Source organism: Nyctereutes procyonoides, unplaced genomic scaffold (genome assembly GCF_905146905.1).
Source record: "Nyctereutes procyonoides isolate TBG_1078 unplaced genomic scaffold, NYPRO_anot_genome, whole genome shotgun sequence".
In the NCBI taxonomy this organism is placed as follows: Eukaryota; Metazoa; Chordata; class Mammalia; order Carnivora; family Canidae; genus Nyctereutes; species Nyctereutes procyonoides.
In genome coordinates this window covers 45839522-45862398 of record NW_026575140.1, presented here as the reverse complement: position 1 = coordinate 45862398, position 22877 = coordinate 45839522, and the positions used below count along the sequence as shown (strand labels likewise).

The following is a 22877-nucleotide window of genomic DNA, read 5'->3' as shown; positions in this document are numbered from 1 at the left end:
CATTGCTAATTTTCTCCACATGTGTACAATTTGTCTTTGACCTTTAACAAATGTCCTCCGGGCAGTTCACTTACCAGCCAGAAACAACACCTCAGCATCATTTTATATGCACACAAAGGGTTGAAAGCTCCGTAAAAATAAATGATCCATGGTACAAGCTACATTAACCAGCAGAATAATAAGCAATTTCAGCCCTGTAAATTTCAGTGCCATCCATTCAAAACTGCACTGGGTCACTTTAGCATTCAATTCATAGGAAAAGAATAATAAATACACATGTTTTATTTGTTAAGATGCCAGCTATATATTTTGTGTAAAAGTTTGTTAGCCAAGGAAAGCCTATTTAAAGGCACATCAGGCAGTGTATATTTAAAAGCAGTGTCTCTCTCCAATACATGATTTTAAGCGTTACAGATACATTTACTATTAAACATCATGTATATTTAATACAGCAATGTCTACTGCAGTGCCCTAAAAGCCTTTGTTCACTTTATAGTTTCCATTACTGGAGAGCCAACATTCAGTTCTCTCACAATTTTGTAAAGTGCAGGCAACCCACAAGAGCTGCTAGTTTTAGCTAGCAGCCCTGTGGGACTACAATAATTGTTATGAAATCATTAATTCTACCTCAGCAGTTTCAACTGTCAGGTACATGTAACAATAATTGCAGTTAATGAATGCTGCTCAATTTATTAAGTACAAAATGAAAACCAGTATTCTTTTATATGCAGCACTGAGACACATTAACATTTATCATTTGTGTATACTGTGTTGAATATTCTTCTGTCCTTTATTGGCCAGGGTACATATAGTCACTTTTTTTTTTAAACTTTTCTTCATTAAAAAAAAAAAACACACACACACAGGAAATTTTCACTCTCTATATAAAGAGTAATTAAAATAATTAGTACCAATAGTAATATTAAATTAGAACTCATGTCTATGAAAAACAATCCAGCAGAGCCAATACTTAGTTCTTTGGATAAACAAGAGTCTTTCTTGTGCCACCTTTCCCTCCCTCAGTTCTTTGAAGAGCATTAAAAAGTTCAAAAATTCCAGTTGTTTGAAATATTAATGTTGTTTTCTTCTCTCTCTCTTTTTTAAAGATTTGTTTATTCATGATAGACATAGAGAGAGAGAGGCAGAGACACAGGCAGAGGGAGAAGCAGGCTCCATGCTGGGAGCCCGACACGGGACTTGATCCTGGGAATCCAGGATCGCGCCCTGGGCCAAAGGCAGGCGCCAAACCGCTAAACCACCCAGGGATCCCCCGTTGCTTCCTTCTCAAACTTTTGGGCAGTAAAGCTTTTGTGTCCATGAATACAACCTATTTCTTGATATAAGAAAGTAAGAACTCACTCAAAGTAAACTGCATAGACACTTGCAAGAGCAAAGAGAGAAGAATTTCTGAAAACATAAGATGAAAAGGTATCACTTTTAGGATCCCAGAGGCATCTGCTTCCAATAAGAATGCTCTGACTATTCAGTTGTCCAATGTGAACAATCACAATTAGCTTATACCGTGGAATCATCAGGTCCCTCACCTGGGTTTTAATAACCTAGAAATGAAAAGAAAAACAACAAAAAGGTCCTCACTTAGCCACATGGAAACTTACGAGTCTATCTTTGTCTTTAATATGGTGGATTTAAGAAAATCACATGATGTGTTGTAGATATTTTCAGTAATTATAGAAACTTAACTATGATTTCCTTTAAGCACTGTTCTCATGAGAGAGGATATTTAAGGAGAAAATTATAGCACCAGCAATAAATCTACATTTCCTAAGACACATGGAAAAACTATAATCCAGAGAACAGGACTTAAAGGATTTATCACATTCTTTGAAAATCTATGTTTAGATGGCTTCCCTTCAAAGAATGTTGGCATGAGAGTTATGCCACGTTATTTATGTCTAATTAAGGGATCACACGTCTGGTCTCCTGTAATATGACTAATCATGAATGTTTATTAAATAATTTGTTATAGAGAATTAAGTAAAGAAAAGCTAATGGAGTGCCAGCACTTTAGTTGATAAAAATAGAAATGTATTTAAAGGCCACAATATCTATATTTGATGCACTCCAAGAAATTACCTTGAAGAAGAGAAAATGATCATTAAAATATATCTTTGACAGTAAGTTTTTAAAAAATGGAGCAGTTATAAACATTTTTTAAACAAAATGCCTGCAAAATGATACACATAATGGTTGTTTTAGACAAAGGCTTTTTATACACACACACATACACAGAATATGACCTAATAAATATTTTCATAAAATATAAATTAACATTTTTTCTACTACTGAAAATTAATTGCCTTCATCAAAAAAGTAGGGGGTTGTCCTTTTAGCAATATTCTAGTTTTAGTGAACACTTCAGTCAAATCACGCCTATACCTCAGAAATCGTTTTAGTCATCTGTCTGCAGAGCTCTGGTTCATATTGTTCTTCTTGTAGATAGTTAGTTAAGACATCTTTCAGGATATGATTGACAATGACCACAGGAAAATGTTTGGTAGGACCTGAAAATACAGATGAAATTTCTAAGTAATTTCAAATGACATCCACCCACCCATAGGCTAATCAAAGGAGAACTAAATCATGGAGAGACATTTAATCTTCTGGGTGGTCCTATTTAAGGGAAAAAAAATAGTCCTAATTAGGTTTCCAGTCAGGTTCCCTGGCAGAGGACCAGAAGACAACATGCTCATCCATTTACTAGGCTACCTAAAGAGTGTATTCAGTACCATTGAGGTTTGATATTGAAAGTATTAATGACTTACTGTAAAATGTTAACATTTTTCTAACTGACTCCCAGCTCTTTATCTCCCCCTTCAATCTATGTATATCACACTACAACTGGAAGGGTCCCTCTAAAACCCAGATCTGGCCATGGTATTTCCCTTAGCAAAGTCTAAGGTTCAGTACCTCTAGCCCTTTTGCTGCCTACCATAGCTCTCTATGTAGATGCTGCTCCATCTACATAGAGAGTTGTCCTTTAAGGGATGTTTGTGTCCATCTGAGAAATATCCACTCATGTTTCATGGCCAGCTCTAATGTCTTCTTCTCCAGGAAGCTTTTCCCCTCTCTTCAGGTTAAAAAAAAAAATCATTCCTTTCTTTTTGGTACTCCCAGTACCCTGGGTCCCCATTGTTCCCAATCTCCCAGATCATAGCCAAAGCATTTCTGCTTTTCTCCCTAGTGAAATGGTAAGCTGGGTCATATTTTATCTACCTCAGAGTCTAATATACAATGCTAAAAGCATAGGAAATATTTAATGTATGATTTTTAAATTTCAAATAGAAGTAAACATTTTAGAGGTAATGATCATAGTACAGATAACAACTACTTTTACTGAGCTTTTTCTACATGTCATGTACTGTGATCATTATATATTTATTACCTTACAGAATCTTCCAATAAATCTTTGGGGTGAATTTTACTATTCTCTCCATTTCATACATGGGAAAGCAGAGGTTTAAATACATTCAGTGACTTGCTCAGAATCACACAGTGGCAGAGTGGGATGTACTTCTTGTTTTATCTGACTTGAGAGCTTATATCCTTAACCACATTTAGTGTTCAGGACTTAAAGTTTCAGATGGATCTTCTTTATCCAACATCCCAGGAATCTTCCCTGTACTTCCAGGGAATATTAACCTCATCATCATTCTGTCATTGTACAACATGTACATGTGCCCAGAGCCTGGCATATAGAGACTCAATCATTTGCTGAGTTGATATGGATAAAGGAATGAGATCAAGAATTACATCCGATTCTATTTTAACAGTCATCAGTATCTTTTAAGTGTTTATTTTTAATCACTGTATCAGAGTCTAAAGAAATACATGGCACACTAAAAGCAGGACAATTCCAGGAGGATTTAATAAAGAGACTCCTTAGGAAGTTCTGAGCAGGATGTAGGACCAAAGGATGGTGCAGTATCCCTTGGCTAGTGAATTGAGGGTGTTACCTCCCACTCCAGGCTTGATGGACCTGGAAAGGGAACTCTTACTAGATCCAGAAGAAGCATGTGGAAAGGGCTCCCTTGAAAGAAGCTACACCCTGTAGGTGAGTTAGGTCTGCCTCCTGGGGCTCAATAAATAGTATTTGTATTCTGATGATTATATAAGAATTGTTCAATTAAATCAGCCTGGGGAATGAATCTGGATAGGTAAGGGAGAGACACCTGATCTGATGGGTATGATGATTAACCCCAATATTTAGTTAGCAAGAAGTCTACATTCTATAGGACAGACAAGCAGTTATAAAAACGGTAGGCTTGTAGGTTTATAACTCCAGCTTGGTCCTGACGGCTCCTCTTTCATGGGGTCAACGTATGTACCTACAAGCCTCTGTGGCTCTTTTACATTTCCATTTGCATAAGGCTAAATTTGAGGGTGATTTCCCCTTTCTATTCAAGAAATTTAAAGATGATACAATTGACTTGAACTAAATTAAGTAGATTACATATGTTCTAACTATATCTTTCTGGTTTTCACTCCTTCCTGCCAAGCAAGCATATTGCATATACCTTGGCCTACATCACTCACATGGAACTTAATTTGGCCACATAGCTTGTATTCATTGTTCCCTTCAGCAAATAGTGAATTCCCTCAATATTTATCTGTTTAGTACTCCTCTCTGTCATTTGGGAACAGCAACTTGCCTCCTAGGAAGATGAGTTTTCCATCTCTAACCAGATGGTTCTTTAGGATCTACCATCACCTCCTTGAGCCCCAGTCCAGGTTATTGTAGATTGACTCAGGAGTGGTACTTGCCCACAAGCCAGACCACTTAGAATCCTTTCTCAGAATTTTGATTTTAAACTGAAACTAGGAATAAAAAGTCAACCTCTTTATGGTGATAAAAGTTATGACATGTGATGCTGAGGAACTGCAGAAGGCCATGATTCTCACCATGGAGAGGAAGCCAGGCCACAATGAGAGAAGGAGGCCCACACCCAGTTTAGTGCTGGAAACACAGAATCTTGGTTGCACTTGAGTCTCTGTTTCCAGTAGCCCCTACTGTTTAGCTGTACCAATGTCCTTTCTGCACTTGACTGTGTGTATGTTTTTTAAAATTTCATTTACCAGATCCTATTTTGAAGATATCTTGAAATATCATCATGGACTTTTTTTTTTTTCATTTGTTTTGTGACTTCTCCCCTGTGCAGCCAGAATCATCCCTTGCCTTGCTCATGCTGGGATGCTGAGATGCAAAGACAGAGAAAGAATGAATGTTCAGCTTTTGACTTCCCAAATGAGATCCCTAATCTACTATCAGAGTCAACTAATGGGAATGGCAGAACTTTTTTCTATTTCTTTTTTTTTTCTTTCTGAGTGGACTTTTTTTCTTTAGGAGGAAAAGACATTTTTTGAAATCAAAAAGCAAAGATCTGAAGAAAGGTTGGGATAAAAAAAGAAAGGAGAGGAAAAGAAAAATAGGAAAAAGAAAGGAAAGAAAAAAAGACTTGTCACAAAAATAGATTTAAGGTACAATAAATAAATATTTTGTTATTTAATTTGTCTGTGTGTCAGCTTCCTCAAATTGGGGTAATAATAAGAATTATCGCATATTGTTTTTTGTTAGGATTAAATGAGGCAAAATATTCGAAATGTTTAGAATAGTGCTGCCATGCACAACTCCCCCACCCCTCAAGACACACACTCATTAGGTATTTATTATTATTAGTGTTGTTGTTATGGTTGGCCGCCTCATTTTGAGGGAGGATATGGGCATTGTTCTTGCTGAGAAGGCAGCAAGGTTGGGTGAAGGTATAAGTAGGAAGGCAGTGAGACCTCTGCAGTCAGGAAGGACCTCAGGGGGTGGAGTGAGGTCAGGGTGGAGAGCTTGACAGTTTCTGTTCATGAGAGCATCCGATGACAGTGCCTAATCATCCTATGGAAGCTGAGCTCAAATGGGTAAGCTCTTTCTTCTCTCCAATTTCCGGTTCTACTTTTGTTATGTTGTCTACCTTCTCAGGCAGCCTGTCTCACTGTGGCAGCAAAAATAGCCACCAATATAGGTCTGACCTATCTGACTTCCTGCTTACTGTCAGTGTTTTTAAAGAATCAGATACTTCTTTAACCATTGCTCCAGAAAAAGTCCTGTGGAGAACTCATTCCGTAATTCATAGGAAATTATACTGGATGTCACAAAAGGCCTTTTTTTCTTAGTGATTTAAAGTGAAATCCTAGATTCAGTCACATTGAGAAACTAACATAATGAATGAGGAAGTAATTTAAATGCATTCCTTAATTTAGTTCTCACAAAATCCCTATGATGTATGGACTATTATCCATTCTTACAGATAAAGAAACTGAGAGTCAGGGTGCTGATACCTTGCTCAAACATTATTTACTTAGGAATTGGCAAGACTAGTATTCAAATTCAGACATCCTGGATCTTACATCTTGTATTTTTCTCTATATTCATGTTTTAATAATTAATTAATGAGAAAATATAAATGGTGTTTTATTATAAGAAATATACTTTGATTTTTCCATTCCCTGTTCTTTTTTATTAATTATACTTATGTTTCATCTCATTCTGGCTATAATTACCCAGATACAGGGAGGACAAACATACTAAACATTTAAAATGCTTTTATATGATGCAAATATTATTGGATAGAATTGGAAAAAATAAACACAATAATGCTGATTGACAGGTTCCCCCCACAGTCTTTTGGGAAGTACTGCACTGTGTAGATATGAGAAAATCTTTACCAAAGGTCTACAGAGTACCTTTCAGATGCAAAATAATCTCAGAAACAAGTAGAAGTGCAAATACATTTTTGTTTGAGTATTAAAAGATGGCTAGTTGAATGCTTAAGAAATGGATTGTCAAGCATAAAAGACTTTAATCATAAAGGAATAATTCACATGACTTTTTGTAAGAAAATATGGGAAATACTTTATACTAAGCTATTTCTAACACTGCTTTTCTAACTTGGTTCAACACTTAGTACTTCTTAAATTGATAAGATGATTTAGTTTATTTAAGGAAATAAGTTATGAAAGTACATGCTTATGAAGAAGAAACACAGGACTTCATATTTCAACTCCTTTATCTTGTCAAAATCTGTTTCAAACCCTTTCAGCATGCAGAGCCCAATGTCATAGGTATTGAATGGTTAAAATCTTTTAGTTCTAAGTGGAGGAAAACCTGACCCAAACCTACCTTGTCTAATGAAAAGTCTAAGAGCAGATAGCTGAATTTAGGACTCAAATAATTACATTAGGATTTGGTTCTCTCTTGGACTCAAGCTTCATATATTGGAGCAAGATGGCAAAGGGTGCTATACCGCTACTTCTTTCAGGTTTCAGAGACTAATAAGCTTCTTCAACAGCTCAAACAACATTTTCTAAGTTGAATCTCAAACGTTTTGATTAGCTTGATGTATCAAACAGTCATATGCTATCCCAGAATTGATCACTGTTATATCTCTGAAACTAGTGTCAGCTTTAGCAGGATATTAATGGATCAAAAGTGGTAATGATGGCAGTAGCAGGCTTCCCCAAAGGAAACTGGGTAAGGTTACCAGAAGGAGTAGAAGATTACACTGGAGGGCAGGAATATTAGTTGTCTACCCCAGCCACTGTGAAAATACCAGTAGACTGACTAATTATGGAGCCTCGAAATCCAGGTAGTCTTGGGAATTACTGTAGAAAACTGGCTACAAGGCCTAATGGGATGCACTGATGGTTGTAATTTTCTTGAATTTTACTGGCTACAGATGGAACCACTCTGGCCCATAGAGTCCTTCCTTTGGTCATTGGTAAGTCTCTGTGGGATTTCTATATAGCAATAATTATATATAGTGGGCAGATAATAGTGGGCAGGTACACATTTAGAGAAAACAAGTCATTCTATGAGAAGACATGAATGGGAAAAGGTATTCACTGTGGACTCCATCTGGGAGCATAGGGGCAGGTGCAAAGATCTTTGTTTTCAAAGACCCAAAGCCTCAGCGGAAAGGGATAAACACTCTGTCAACAAGGGACCAGAAATCATTTGCTTTTGCTTTGAAGGCTTTTTTCTCCACCTATCAACAACATTAGTTGGGTTTGTGGTATAAAACTTAAATGCATATCTCTTCATTTAATTGAACATAGATAAAATTACTCTACAGGATGACCCAGAAATATCCAGAAATAAACTTCTTAGTTCAGTAATACACAATACACATCAGTGCTGCCAATGAATTGTTTGATATTTAGGAAACGCTGATAAAGAAAAGTAAGCAATTTGGTCCCATCTTGCAGAGGAAGAAATTAAAACCACATCAAATCACTTAATTAAGATCTATTATATTGTGCTAATATTGAAGATAATGCCATGTTATCAGATATTATTTTAAGTTAATAATGAGATCAGAAGTTTAAAATAAGGGGCTATCTGGGTGGCTCAGTTGGTTGAGTGGCCAACTATTGATTTTGCTCAGGTCATGATCTTGGGGTCATGAGACTGAGCCCCACGGTGAGCTTCATGTGCTCAGTTCGGAGTCTGCTTGAAATCCTCTCTCCTGCTTCCTCTGCCCCTCCCCCACACTCTAAATAAATAAATAAAACCTTTAAAAAAAGTTTAAAATAGAAATGAGTGATAAAATAACACACCCAACTGATAGGTGTTTTCCATCTGAACTGTAAGGCAAGAGGCATCATCCCTCTGGCTAGGTTCATCCATATAAGAGACAGTACTGGTGGAGCTAAAAGGAAGGAAGAAAACAAATTTCAATAGTTATAATAAAAATAACAAAACACATTGCTGCTTTGAGCAAAAATGTTACAAAGGCAAAGTTTCTCTAATATTTCAAGCAACTCTCAGGTAAATAGGCCGGTGTCCTAAGTCTAAAACATTTTAGAGATGCAACCATCAGGATACCTGGGTGGCTCAGCAGTTGAGTGTCTACCTTTGGCTCTAGGTGTGATCCCAGGGTCTGGGATTGAGTCTCGTATTGGACTCCTTGCCTGCTTCTCCCTCTGCCTCTGTCTCTGCCTCTCTCTCTTTCTCTCTCTCTCTCTCTCTCATGAATAAATAGATAAAAATCTTAAAAAAAAAAAAAGAGAACAATGGAACCATCAGGGCCTAGAGAAATTACATGGAGTAGGTCTCAATATAGTGGTTGAAGCCCAGGAAGTCCAAGGCATCTGATGACTCAGAAAGTGTCCATGGGCTGGTCTGTCTTTGTGGTAACAGAATACATGCTTCAAAGGCCATTGCCAATGGCATGTCTACCACAATGCAAAGGTTCTCTCCTCAAAACCAACAAAAGGGACTAGGGAATATAGGAGGAAGCTTAACATGTTGGGATATATATATATTATATATATATATATATATATATGGCATATTATGCTTTATAAAAGTTCACTCTTATACATACCACACAAAATCCCCTTAACAGAAAAAAGAAAAACAAGAAACTCACCTACATGGTGAGAGAAACCACAATTCACCCAAATTATCATAAATCACTAGTATCCATCACCCTTTTCAATACTAAGAAAGGGTTTTGGCTTGGTTACCAAGGCAATATAAGCTTATCCAGGTGCTGAACCAGAGACCCAAACAAGGAGGAACCCCCAGTGTACCTCCAGCACCACTTAATTCAGCTTAGTTCAGAGGAAATTCAACTGTCACTAATGAGTCTCAGCTCTAACCCCACCTGTGAAAATGGAAGTTAAGACAGATGTCATTTCAAAGGAGATACTACAATAGTGTGTGTGTTTGTGTGTGTGTGTGTGTGTGGTTATGTGTGTTTCTGAGTGACCACTTTTCTAAGCTGGCTATGTTTTTGCCTTCATTAAATGACAGATATGTTCTTAATCTTTGGCAATTTTTTTTCTCTGCAAGGAGATTAAAATACTTAGTTTTCAGCTGTTTGGGATTAGTAAACTTTTTGCAAATGATATTTTAAGAAAATCACAGATAATCTGTTTTAAAAATCCTTAGTACAATTTGTATAATAAATTAAGGTTTACCCACCCATCCCAAGAAATTGATGCAAGTAATTACGGCTGCATTTTCACGATAGATTTCTGGATTAGTGATTTAGTTTGCATTCTTGTAACACCTGCTTTTCTCAGTTTTCTGCTGCCCTTTGAAGTAGCAACCAACCTGTTGGGCTACATTGGCTGCAGGTGTTGTGGGCAGTACCCACAGAAGATGATTGCTTCTGCTCAGAAAACCCCATGTTACAAAAGCCCCCTGATTTGAAGATAAACCAATCTTTCCTGATTTTATATGTGCTACTTTTCACTTTGCAAAAATGCTTTTCATCAAATATCTCATTTTACCTTCACAAGACTCTCTTAAGTACACAAGTTATTATTCTACCCATTTCAGAGATAAAAAGGAACGAAGCAAAGGGCTTAATGCCGTACGTGTAGGAAAGGCACACTTGGATTTCAAATATCCTATTTACTTTCCAGTAACAAAGTCTCATATACGGTCATTTCTGACAGAACAAAAAACAGGGATGATGACTATTTGAAATAATTAATGACTGCATTTGAAACTCACAGCAAGTGTTAATAAAAACCCAATTTCTTTCTTACTGAACACCATATTAAAAACTCAGAGAAGTAGTATTGGTATGAAACTCAACATAGCATAAGTTGGAGGTCTCAGACAAAAAAGCGAATGAGGCTTTTTTACAAATAGTCCTCACTATTGCTTTGTTCCATGTTACTGAGAAATTGATGATCAGTGCAGTACCGTTTATCAGTATGAAACTGGAAAGTGTCATAAGGGCAGTTTTAAAAACCCACTGGCTAAAGATAGGTTTGCAAACAGAAGGTGCTGCAAACTAATTTTTAAAGGCAGCCTGGGTGGCTCAGCGGTTTAGCCCCCACCTTCAGCCCAGGGCCTGATCCTGGAGACCCGGGATGGAGTCCCACGTCGGGCTCCCTGCATGGAGCCTGCTTCTCCCTCTGCCTGTGTCTCTGCCTCTCTCTCTCTCTCTTTCTCTCTCTATCATGAATAAATAAATAAGATCTTTAAAAAAATAAAAACTTACTGAAGGCAATTTCATTCAGTGCCTTTTCTTTTCCACAGTAATCGTGTAAACAGTACATGTTCATTGTAAAAAGTTTGAAACATAAAAAAGTATAAAGACTAAAGTAAAACTACACAAAATAATTACTAACCCCAATGGTTACCTAACCACTGGTAACATAACAAAAATCTAAAAATCTTTTTAGACAGGATTTTGCACATGGGAGCGTAAGATAGATTGTGGCTCTTTTTTTTTCTTTACTCAAAAAAGTATCATGGATGACTTCCTATGTTGATAAATAGTAATCTACATTAATATTTTAAATATCAAGACAGTATTTAATATATTAACATATTATGTTTTATTTACAGACTTGTTCTCCTGGTCATTCTAGGCTATTTCCAAAATGCTACTGTTGTGGAGAAAGCTGTAATAAAAATCATGGCAGGAACTGCCTGCCATTCTCTCCATCTTCCTTGGTAACAGAACTCTAAATTTGTGGGGATATTTCTCTCTACACTAAAGACAAATTCTTGGATTTCTTTGGTACTATTGTGGCCATGTGGCTTGTAAGCTGATGAGACGTTAAGTGGAAATTTTGGTTGAGATACTGAGAGTTTCCTCACAAGCATGAATTCAATCAAGAGGATCCTGTTTATATCCTTGAGGACTGGAATGTGGATATGATGGCAAAGGTTCAGCAGCTATCTTGGGTTTTGAGATGACCTTATACATTACACATCAGGAAGAGAGAAGACGGCTAGGTCTCTGAATTGCTTCCCTCCAAACTCTTCTACATAAGAGAAAAATACATTTCTATTTTGTTTAAGTCACTACTTAAAAAATAATATTATAAGAAGCATTATATAATACTGATACAAATTCTAACTGATACAGAGTTTGCTACTTGGAAGTGGGATGTTGCAAGTACTGGAGAATAAAACGTGGAGTTAGTTTTGGGGAGAAGATAGGGCTTTGGAGAGTGATATTTCAGATATTTTGCTGTAACCTGGCATCCTTTCTCATGCAGAAGGAAAATATTCGGTTTGTCTATTGCCTTCTGTACTATGTATCTACTAAAACTATAACTTTGTGAAAAATTACAGAAAATTTTTACTTGTTAGTTTAAAAAAGATTCTGTTTATGGATTTTTTTTAAACTAAGATCTAGGGATCCCTGGGTGGTGCAGCGGTTTAGCGCCTGCCTTTGGCCCAGGGCGCGATCCTGGAGACCCAGGATCGAATCCCATGTTGGGCTCCCGGTGCATGGAGCCTGCTTCTCCCTCTGCCTGTGTCTCTGCCTCTCTCTCTCATTCTGTGTGACTATCATAAATAAATAAAAATTAAAAAGAAAAAGAAACTAAGATCTATTTGCTCCCACATTAAATGAGAAAGTTTGGAAAAAGGAAGAGAGAAAAGACTGGGCTGAACAGAAAAAATAAAATATTTTTTCCTTGAGAAAAAGATGGAAGGAAGAGATAAAATATTAAAAATGCTTGCAATCTGGGTAGCTAACATTAAACCAGAATATGGGTTTGTAAATTTTTAGAAATAGGAGAAATTCTATATTTGAAAATGGGGAATGACCAACAGCAGTTCAGAATACTTTTGGAAAATAAGTAGGACATATTTTCCATTGATAAATAGCTTTACTCAAGCCCTTTGAAACGATTTTGGATAAAAAAAGCAATTTTATAATTTTAGTTATCAGTGCTGTATACACAGCAGAAAACATTTATTAGGTATATGTCACAACATTACAAGTGGCTACATTTCAGTAGAATTATGACCAGATTTTCCAGTTTATAATAATCCTTCTGGAGAGATACACGATCTCATCACAAAGGGAATGCTGTAGTTGATCTTATTTCTTATTTCTTGATTTTATTGATCTTATTTCTTAAAGGTGAAAAATGCTCTTTGTGTTTTGTCTGTCTATGTGTTTCATCAGTTATCGGAAGGTAGAAAGGAAAAAGATTCAATTAGCAAAATGTATCCAAGAGAGTTGTCAAGTTTTAGGAAGGAACGGAGATGAAAAGTGAACACAGGAAAGCTAAAGGTCTGGCAGAAATTATTGGTGAAAACAAGGAACAAATCAACCAATGCTATCCTGGGAGAAGAGTAACTATTTGTCACCCAATGCAAGTTTCAGTAATACTTGCAATCATGTGTACTGCTACGGAGGACACACATGGCATTAACCTGGATGCAGAAATAGCTGAACGACAGTGGTCCACAAAAACAAAAGGAACCCTTCTATATTGTACCTGATTGACATTGGAAGCATCCATGCCAACCCAACAGTCTGTGCTCTGATCATGCAGGAAAGAGGAAAAAGAAAATTAGTGATGGAGTTTGAATACGTTTACTCTTTCATGATATTCAGTTCTCCTGAAAACCTCTTACAAAGGTACTTGCTGGTCATCCCTTTAATTACACAGAATAAACAAAAGATTGCCTTATTTTTATGACTGTTAGAGACAGTCGTAATTTCAATTAAGTCTCACCAGCCTCAATACCATGTAGTTATTATTAAGAATTTATTTTCAGTCATTTTCACAGACATTATTACTGAGATGTTTTGAAGCTGCAGTAAGAAATAATATTTGAATGCATAACTGCCTTTGAACCATTAATTTAGTAGATTAAGAAAGTCAAAATATCATCTCTTTCTTCTATTTATAACCATGAAATACCTGGAACTACCATATTTTGAATGGTATCATTTAAGCAGTTTTCACTCCTAAATCTACTAAAGTTATATGCTGCCTCCCAGTGGAGATATTTCAGGGCACACAGTGTAAAAAGATTGTATAGATCAGGGTGTATAGGTTTGGACTTTTGTTCTTTTGTTTTTCCCTCATTCTTTCAACAAATAATTATTGCTCACAATGGGCAAGCTGGTGATATGAAGAAAAATTAGGTTCCTTTGCTCAAGAAACAAGGTATTGAAAACAACATGAAATACACATAAAGCCTCACTTATTTGAGAACTTTCTGCCTCAAAACATCCAAAGGATATTTTTATGATTGTTATGTTTAAGAGCAAAACCATACTAACTTTTCCCCTGTCAGCAGAAGGTGGCAGTTGCCTAGTAAGGTAATTTAGTTTTGTGGCCATTTAGTTTATAGTATTTTTTCTGGATTTTTATGTAGCTTTGAGATATTTTATTCACATCATTGGCCCCATTGTACCAGTAAGAGAAAGGTTATAATATAAAGAAAGGTCAAGATACATCCTCATAAATGAAAGAGGAGAGAAAAATGACATGGCATGTGTTCTTCTAGGATATATTTTTCAAGAGCATGAATGATTCTGAAGGACAAAGGATAAATCCCACAACCTGTAAAAAATCTAGTTCTGATGTGATTGAAGATAAGCCATGGAAGGTGACTGATAAAATAGAATAATTTTGAGTATGTGGATAGAAAATCAGAGCATCTGAAGCCACTGAACTAATGTTCACTCAAGATAAGGTGAGGTCAAAGCCAAAGGCAGCAGATGAAAATTCTGTTGCAGCTCCTGGATGAATGGAAAGATTCATATATGATGTTTCCATGTATTCGTGGTTCTATTTCTGAAGTTCCTATGTGTTCCATCGATCTGTTTCTCTATTCATGCACCTATGTGTTCCTGCATTTATTGTCATTTTTACTTACTACAACTTTGTGGTATATCTTAATACTTGATTGCATTCCCACGACAGTTTTTACAAAGATGCCAATAAAGGACTATGTATGAAAATGTTCCACATGGCATGTGAAAGCCAATCTCGATGTTCATCCCTAGGGGAATGGATACAAACATATGTGATGATATATATTAAGAACTACTATGCCACAGCAAGAAGCAAAGAGCTAATCCATAGTTACACAAGTAAATTAAAAAAATAAAAACGCTGAACAAGATATATGAAATTGAGAAAATAAAATGAGATTTATAGCACACCATTTGTGTAAGTCAAAATCCTTGGTAAGTACTTGTTCCGTATTCTTTTATTAGATGGTCAGTCAGGTGTGGCACAAAAGGACACAGAGGAGAAAAAATAAAATAAAATAAAATAAAAAATAAAAAAAGAATTTAAAAAAAGGACACAGAGGAGGAGCCCAGGAAAACACAGCTGACTGTACTCACAGATCCCAGAGATAAGATACATGCCATGCCATGCAAGGCTATATGGAAAGACACCAGAGTGTTATGACACAGAGGACAGCAGCCAGGGAGAGATAAGGCTAGAGCCTTTATTGGGGTTTCTGAGGAAAAGGCAAAACTGGGCATGGGAAGCCATTCAAGACTAGCTAGTCTGAGTAATTTCAGTGGGCCTGGTACTTGGCTCTGGGCCAGTTAAGGCAGAGGAATATTGCATGCTGGTGTGTTGGGGGACACGTAAAGGGAAGCTGGCTCTGAGTTGGATAGTTTGCATGTATATCTAAGGCATGTTTCCTGATGAGACATTGGCTAGCTTCAAGAATTGGCTAGACCTGGGAGGGGCATCTCTCCCCAGCCAGAAAGTTTTTTTTAAATGTCAAAACAGCATAATACACAGAAAATTACAGTACTTAAATATGTGTATTCTTGTAGCATGTGTAGTGCTGTGTATATGAGAGTGGGTGCCTTTTGAGAGTTGGGAGTGAAGTGTGGAAGGGGAAGAAAAGGAACAATCAGGTGGACACCAGGGGCCTCACCCACATTGGTGATGACACTGTGCTATGAAATGAGGAAAATTTTTAACTCTGTTCCCGAGAGAAATAAGATAATAAATGAGATAACTGAAGATCATAAAAGTATCTTCTCTACTTAACCCACAGGATTTTTATGAGAATCATATGGGTATTGTATGTGAAAAAGTCTCATAACCTATCAAATACAAGATAATATGAGTTTTTACTGTGGTTTAATTTCAGACGATGGTAATTTCAGTTTTCTCAAGTTTCTCTCTCTTTGAAGGGGGGAAGCTGTATCTCATCTAGGTCTTTCAGGGGCTTTAATTTTATTTAGATGGCAAAAGACCTTATCAAAATTAGGAAACAGATCCGGAAACATCATTTTTAAACTGCACATAAGCAGCTCACAGTAGTATAGGTTGAAATCATTGGATAAATTCATCACACTGAAAATTACTTGTTCACTACCTATTCCACCAGATTACAAACTCCCCAAGACCAGGGATTATTTCTTTGCGGTTCACCCCCCAGCATAATGCCTGGAATATACTCATTGGTCAATAAATATTTATCTCAAATGAAGTCACTAATTCAGGATTTTCCTTTTTGCAGAAAAAAAATTACCAGGTGGCTTTCAGTTTACTTGAAAAATGACCTTCTACAGAGTAAAACTCTACAGTTAGTTACCTTTACATGCCTAACATGTGACATAATAATTGGCACAGAGTAGTTCAGTAAACCTTGAATAAATGAGTAAGTGAAAGAATATAGTATGGCCTAACGAGTGTGTTAGATACCACCAGTGTGGTTTAGAGAGCTGTGGGATCCGTACTCTAAGTTCTTGTTATACAACGTTGCTGTAATTTTGGTTTGAGACAAAAGAGAGACTCTTTATTCTCCAACCTTAGGCTTGACCTACTAGTTGAATTACTGTTTTTTTTTTCCATTTTCTTTTTTTTTCTTTTTTTCTTTAATTTATGATAGTCATACAGAGAGAGAGAGAGAGAGAGAGAGAGAGAGAGAGAGGCAGAGACACAGGCAGAGGGAGAAGCAGGCTCCATGCACCGGGGGCTCGACGTGGGACTCGATCCCGGGTCTCAATCCCGGGTCTCCAGGATCGTGCCCCAGGCCAAAGGCAGGTGCCAAACCGCTGCGCCACCCAGGGATCCCCTAGTTGAATTACTGTTATTTTCTACTTACAGAGAAAATAAACCTGGCTAGCGTGTCACATTATCCTGGGAAAGTAATTTAACCTCAGGCTTCTGTTTCCATTTTAAGAACATGAGAGAAGCACATCTGTTCAAATACTGTTTGAAGGCTGCCAAAGGCTGAGCTTCCAACAAGAAATATGTCACTGTCAATACCTGCTCTTACTCACAGATGGGAAACAAAAGGTTCAGGTGAATGAATAGAAGAGCTTCATTAACATAGGTTACACATAGATAGCCAATTTTCAAAAATGAGAATACTTGCCTATACACAAAAGCCGATTTTGCCACTTGCTAATTCTGTGGCTTTGGAACATCAACCTTTCTAGGCTTCTGTTTCTCCATTTGTAAAATGGGGACGACAATAGCATCTGTTTGAGAGAGCAGGATCAGCCAACATTTCTGTAAAATGCTAGATAGCAAATATTTTGGCTTAGTGGGTCCTATGGTTTCTATTGCAACCGTTCTACTCTATAGTGAAGCAGCCAGAGACAATACACACATGAATAGGTGTGGCTGTGTTCCAATAAAAGTTTATTGATGGATACTGAGATTTGCATTTTTATTAATACTCACATGACAAAAATATTATTAAAATTTTTTTCAACCATGTAAAAACCATACTTAGCTAGGGGACCATACAAAAATAGGGGGTAGTTTGGACCTGGCCCTTGATCCATAGTTTGTCACCCACTATTACAGAGCTTCTGTGAGACTTAAATAAGGTCATGGTGAGGGCTCAATAAATATGAGCTACTTTCAGCCTTATTTCTATCAATTATTTAAGTGAAAAAGCAAATAAAATTCAAACTTGTAGACTAAGTATGATGACAACTAGAAAGGTATGAAAAGAAATATGCTGACATGCTAACAGTTATGATCCTGGGAGAGTAAGATCCAGCTTAAGACATTTCAACTTTTAAAAATAAAACATAAAAATTATATTATAATTAAAACATAATTTAAGTAAAAAAGATCCAGTCTTAAAAACAGTTAATAGTAATTATAACGACTATAAATTCAATCTTCCATTCATAAATCAGAAGTCATTTTAGATATCCATTATGCCCAGGGATCAATCTTAAGAATTAGTTACTACTGTAAAGCAATGTAGACATAGAAAGCAAGACTGGAGGGCTAAATCTATGCCGATAAGAAGTGCTCATCTCATCGATGAGAAGCCCCAGAAGTGGCTTTCCAAGTATGTCTATCTCCTACTCTTCTTTGCCTTCCTTATCAGTGTGTTTACTGCTGTAAAGGCAAATAAGTTCACAATCTAACAAGAAAAGACAGACAAAAAAACAGCCTAGTATAGTAGCATGTAGAAGAGAAGAGCAGCAGGAACAGAAAAGAACATCTAACCTAGCCCAGAAGTGGAAGTGGTTGTAGTTGAGTAGTTTAGAGAGAGCTTCCTAGAAAGGTGGAGCTGGACCTAATCCTGAAGGAGGAGAAGGAGGAGAAGGAAGCCAAAGTGTAAGAAGAACATTCCAGACAAGGGTACCCCATGGGAAAGCAACATGGCAGCTTGGCTGGAAACAAGGCAAAGCACTGAGGATTATAAATCTGCAAGCTGAGTATGGCCAGAGAGTAGGATGGAAGTAGGCTAATGGAGAACACAGCGCTGGAGAAGTAGGCAGATATCCCTGGGCCCTATATGCTTTACTCATGATTTAGGACCATCCTAGTCACTAAATTATTCCTTGACCTCTAAGCCTCAGTTATTTCATGGTAAAATGGTGAGGATGAGGTCTTCCTAGTAGGATTAATGCTGGGGATATTAAATGACAGAATGTATTTGGTCCTCAGTAAATTACAGGATAGGTTTTATACAATTGAAACTGATCTACTAAAAAAAATATTTTAAATACTCTTCAAGAGAAAGGTATATGCTTTTCCATAAAACTCTGAAATTTCAAAACAACGCCACTGATTGATAACCACTGAGCTTTCAGAATTATTCTGCTAGCTCATTTCATGAAGGAGAACCATTTGCACAGTCCAGTCCCAGACAGTGCTGAAGACCTTGAAAGTAAGTAGGAGCTAGCTTGAGGAGAGAGTCTCCCAAATGGCCTCTGTACTGAAGGGTACTTGGAAGCTGGTCGTTTGCTTTCTAAGAAAAAAAAAAAATTCAGGTAGAGGATCCATTCTGAATGTTTTGACAGTCCGAATTTCTAACTGTGAAATACATCAATGAAATTATCACTTAAATATATCTGTTAGTGAAAAATCTATCCTCATGTATTGGTAATACAATTTCTGTATTTTTGTTACTTTTAATTTGTATTTATTATATTTCATCAATTAAAAAAGAAAGCTAATTATTCAAATTTAGCTGTGGTGTTCTGATTCTATATGACTTTTTAATATGCTTTAGAAGGGAAGATGTAAAATGAAAATGAGGCAAATAAGAATGACAGTTTAGTCTTCAGATGAGAGCAGGTTTTTTTTTTTTATAACCACAGGAACATGATTTATGTCAGACTATTGTTATAAATATTTTCTTAGAAAAAGTTGAATTTAAGCTAACATTATTGAATAATTTTAAAAGGAACTTTATCTTTTTTTTTTTTTTAACTTTACCTTTAAGTATTGGAAATAGCAGCCAAAATGGCTTAAGGTCAGAAGTAAAAGTTGCAGAGGTTAATTTTTCTCCCAGTTTTACTTCTGACATTAGCTGGGATTGCTACTCCTTTACATTTCCTATCTGTAAAAGAGAGAGATTGTATTTGTAATCCACAAATGATCAGATTATGAAACAAAATCTATGTATTTATATGATCCTGAGGAGAAGCATTTATATGATACTAAGGAGACACAAAAGAAGTAGGTAGTCTACACTGCACATGGCATTTCTTTGGGGTAAATGGTTTTGGGGGGATGCTATTTGAAATAGTAAAAAATGTTGCTGGAATCAATATACCACTTAGATTTTCTCACTCTCCTTTTTTTTTTTTTCATTTTTAAAATATAGCCCCAAAAGATGACTCAAAATATTCCACTTGCCCATTTTCTCCCTTTTTATATTCCAAAGGAACACTATGCACTGGTTTATTCAATAGCTGAATTTAGGTTATTAGATATTCAGTTACTCACTTTTTGATATAACCATGAAGTTCCTTCTGCCGGAATTCACGACCACTCAGAGAAGACACACTCCTCCTTTTCCTTACTGAATGAGCCATCCTGTCTTTAGCAATGTCTGACATCATCCTAACCTATGGAAAACTTTTGTAAAACAGCAGACAAAAGATCTGAAAGCATTTTAGTTAACGTTAACACCAAGACTCATTCTAGATTAAAAAACATAATTCTTCTATCATTTTTGAATGGGAAAGTGCAGTTTCCTTAATAGTGATTTTTAGTGTATGTTGTCATTCTGGACAGTATAATTGGAAACACGAAAGCTCATAACTTTTGTCTGTGCAACAGTATATTAGTATAGTATAATTCACATAATCAGATATTAAGCTGCAGCAAAAATGCTTAATAGCAGAAGAGGTTTAGTCACTGAAAAAAGCCTGTGTAGAAGAAAGATGTTATTTCACACCCGAAAGCAGTATTTTCTATTGCCCTTCCCTCCAAATTAATCTTGATAAAAGTTTGCTAATTAATATTTGTTGTTGATGCTTTATTTTAAAAATTAAAATCATCTTCCCCAAAGGGTAGTTTTTTCAAGCAACAGTGATTTTCTTTGTAGAAAGCACACAAAATTTAACCTGTAACAACGTATTTTATTAGAAAGATCACTTCCTTCCAGCCAACGTTTGTCAAAAAGGTGGTAGTAGGAAGGGACTTCCCAGAATTTAGACTGTAGGTCTACTGCCCTATTGCCTATATACAAATTTAGACATTCATTTAAATTATTTTATAATCTGTAAATCTGAGAGCCCGAACAAGGAAACACTGTGCTAGACAGTAAAACAGAACTAAGACAGAGTCCCTGCCTTCAAGGAGCAGGAGTGGAGTCGGTAGGGCAGACAATGACACGATCTAAAGTGTGGGGATCCCTGGGTGGCTCAGCGGTTTAGCGCCCCCTTCAGCCCAGGGCCTGATCCTGGAGACCAGGGATCGAGTGCCACGTCGGCTCCCTGCATGGAGCCTGCTTCTCCCTCTGCCTGTGTCTCTCCCTCTCTCTCCCTCTCTCTGTGTATCTCATGAATAAATAAATTAAAAATCTTAAAAAAAATAAAAATAAAACCTCTGTGTGTTAAGTGTCAGGTAGAGAAGAGCAAAGGGCACATGGAGGGCACATGGAATGGCAGAGGTACCCTGCGTTGGAAGGGAGGCACTGAGGGTGTGTGTGTGATTCTGTGCCTGTGTGTGATTGTGGCTCTGTGTGAGAGTGACCGGAATGTCACATTCCTGTGTGTGTGTGTGTGTGTGTGTGTGTGTCTGTGGGTGAATGCCTGGGTAGGCACAAGTGTGTCCCCATGAGTGTGTGGGGCTGCATGTTTGAGCGTCTGTGTACATGGATGTGTGTGCCCGGGGAACCTGTGTGGGCACCTGTGTGTATATGAATGATTATCTGTGCACCTAAATGGGTGTGTGCCTGTGTGTGTGTGGTGTGTGTGCATGAGCCTTTGTGTGCCATGGGTCTGTGTACTGAATGTATGTGTGCACTTCGGTGTGTGTGCTTGGAGTATATTAGAGTCTATGAATGTGAGTGTCTGTCTGTGTATCTGTATATGCGTGTGTATGTGTCTGTATAACGAGTGTGTGTCTATGTGAGCGTGTCTGTGTGTAGCAGGCACACTGTGCCTGATTAAGTGGGTCATCCAGGTTCTGATCCAAAGTAACCTAGGTAGACCTCAGTCTGCTCCCTGGTTTCCACAGGCCAGAGCTGGAACCTAGGGGTCCCGGGGGTGTGGCCGCCAGGGCAGTGGGGCCTCAGGGACACTGCTGCTCCCCCAGCACACCGGCCGGCCAGCTCTGCACAGGCCCTCACCCTAAAGCTCAGACACGCAGGAAGTCGGTGGTGGGGTGATGGGGGTGGTGTGTGGGGAGGGGGTATGGGGGCTTGGGGGTGTGCGGTGGGGCGGGGCTGGCTGGGGGTGCAGTGAGCGGGCCGGGTACCAAAGGCCAGGATTCACTTGCAGTTCCCAAATTTGGGGCCACTGTTTCTTATTTGTTTGGGGGGGTGGGGTTGGAGCAGGGTTGGGAGAGGTCGAGGCCCAGTAGACGCGCCATTCCTTACCCCAGGGCCGTCCCCCCTCGAACCCGCTGTGTCTCCCAGCCCGCGGCGCCGCGGGGAGCGCGCACTTACCTGCAGCGGCGCGGCCTCGGGGGCCCTCAGGGTCTCGGGGGTCTCGGGGCCGCGGCTGGCCCGCTGCAGGGGCCCGCTGCAGGAGCCCGCGGTGCTGGCGAGACCCCCTCCCGCGCCTCCTCCGCCCGCGACCCGCGCCCTCCGCGGGGCCCGTGCGCCCGGTCTCCAGGGCGACCTCCCCGAGCGCTGCCCCCGCCCCCCGCGGGCCTCCGCCGGGGCCGCGCGGTCCTCCGAGCTGCCCGAGGGTCTCGCTGTCCCTGCCCGGAGGCCGCTGTCCCGAGCTCGCTGGTGCCCGGGGGCGGGGGGGGGAGGGCTGGTTTATCCTGCGGCCAGGAGGTCATCTGGGACTCAGGGTGCAGCAGCCTGAACCCTCGTCCAGTTTTTCCCCTAAGTGCCGGGGGTGGGGGGGGAGTCAGTTGTGGGAAGTAGTGGGGTCTCCTGGGACAGGAAATCCGAGGCGCAAAGAGAAAGGAGAACTCCCTTTCCCTTTCCCAGACCTCGGACACCACTTCCCACCACCCTGTTTCAAGGTCCAGAAGCTTGATCACAGGGATCCCTTACTGAGAGCTTGCATCTACCAGCTACTGGCAGTTTGCTTTTGATTAGTTTGTCCCAACAACTCCGTTAAGGAAAGGTGGTTCTCCCTTTACAGACACAGAAGAACACTGAGATTCTGAATCCTTAAATAATGGGATAGGGGCACTGAGCCGCGTACAGGCTTATCTCCTGAGCTGCC

General features: G+C 38.5%; 1 protein-coding gene across 1 annotated transcript; it reads right to left on the bottom strand.

Moving 5' to 3' along the window:
- Positions 1-314: 314 nt before the first annotated feature.
- DYNLT5 (dynein light chain Tctex-type family member 5) lies at positions 315-22161 on the bottom strand. The gene is made up of 5 exons (XM_055304809.1): positions 22142-22161; positions 19972-20103; positions 8623-8714; positions 2398-2522; positions 315-1559 (listed from the first exon to the last, which is right to left on the bottom strand). Exons 2-5 carry the CDS (start codon positions 20085-20087, stop codon positions 1356-1358), a joined length of 537 nt encoding a protein of 178 aa, XP_055160784.1. The 5' UTR covers positions 20088-20103; positions 22142-22161; the 3' UTR covers positions 315-1355.
- Between the last annotated feature and the right edge of the window lie 716 nt (positions 22162-22877).

What these genes read in the sequence shown, in the direction of transcription:
- DYNLT5 (XM_055304809.1), bottom strand. Translation starts at nt 20,087, where the DNA reads ATGATGTCAGACATTGCTAAAGACAGGATGGCTCATTCAGTAAGGAAA. An exon ending in GGAAAACACCTATCAGTTGG is followed by an intron (nt 2,523 to 8,622) that starts GTGTGTTATTTT and finishes CTGTATTTTCAG; the next exon opens with GTCCTACCAAACATTTTCCT. An exon ending in TGACTAAAACGATTTCTGAG is followed by an intron (nt 1,560 to 2,397) that starts GTATAGGCGTGA and finishes TTTCATTTCTAG; the next exon opens with GTTATTAAAACCCAGGTGAG.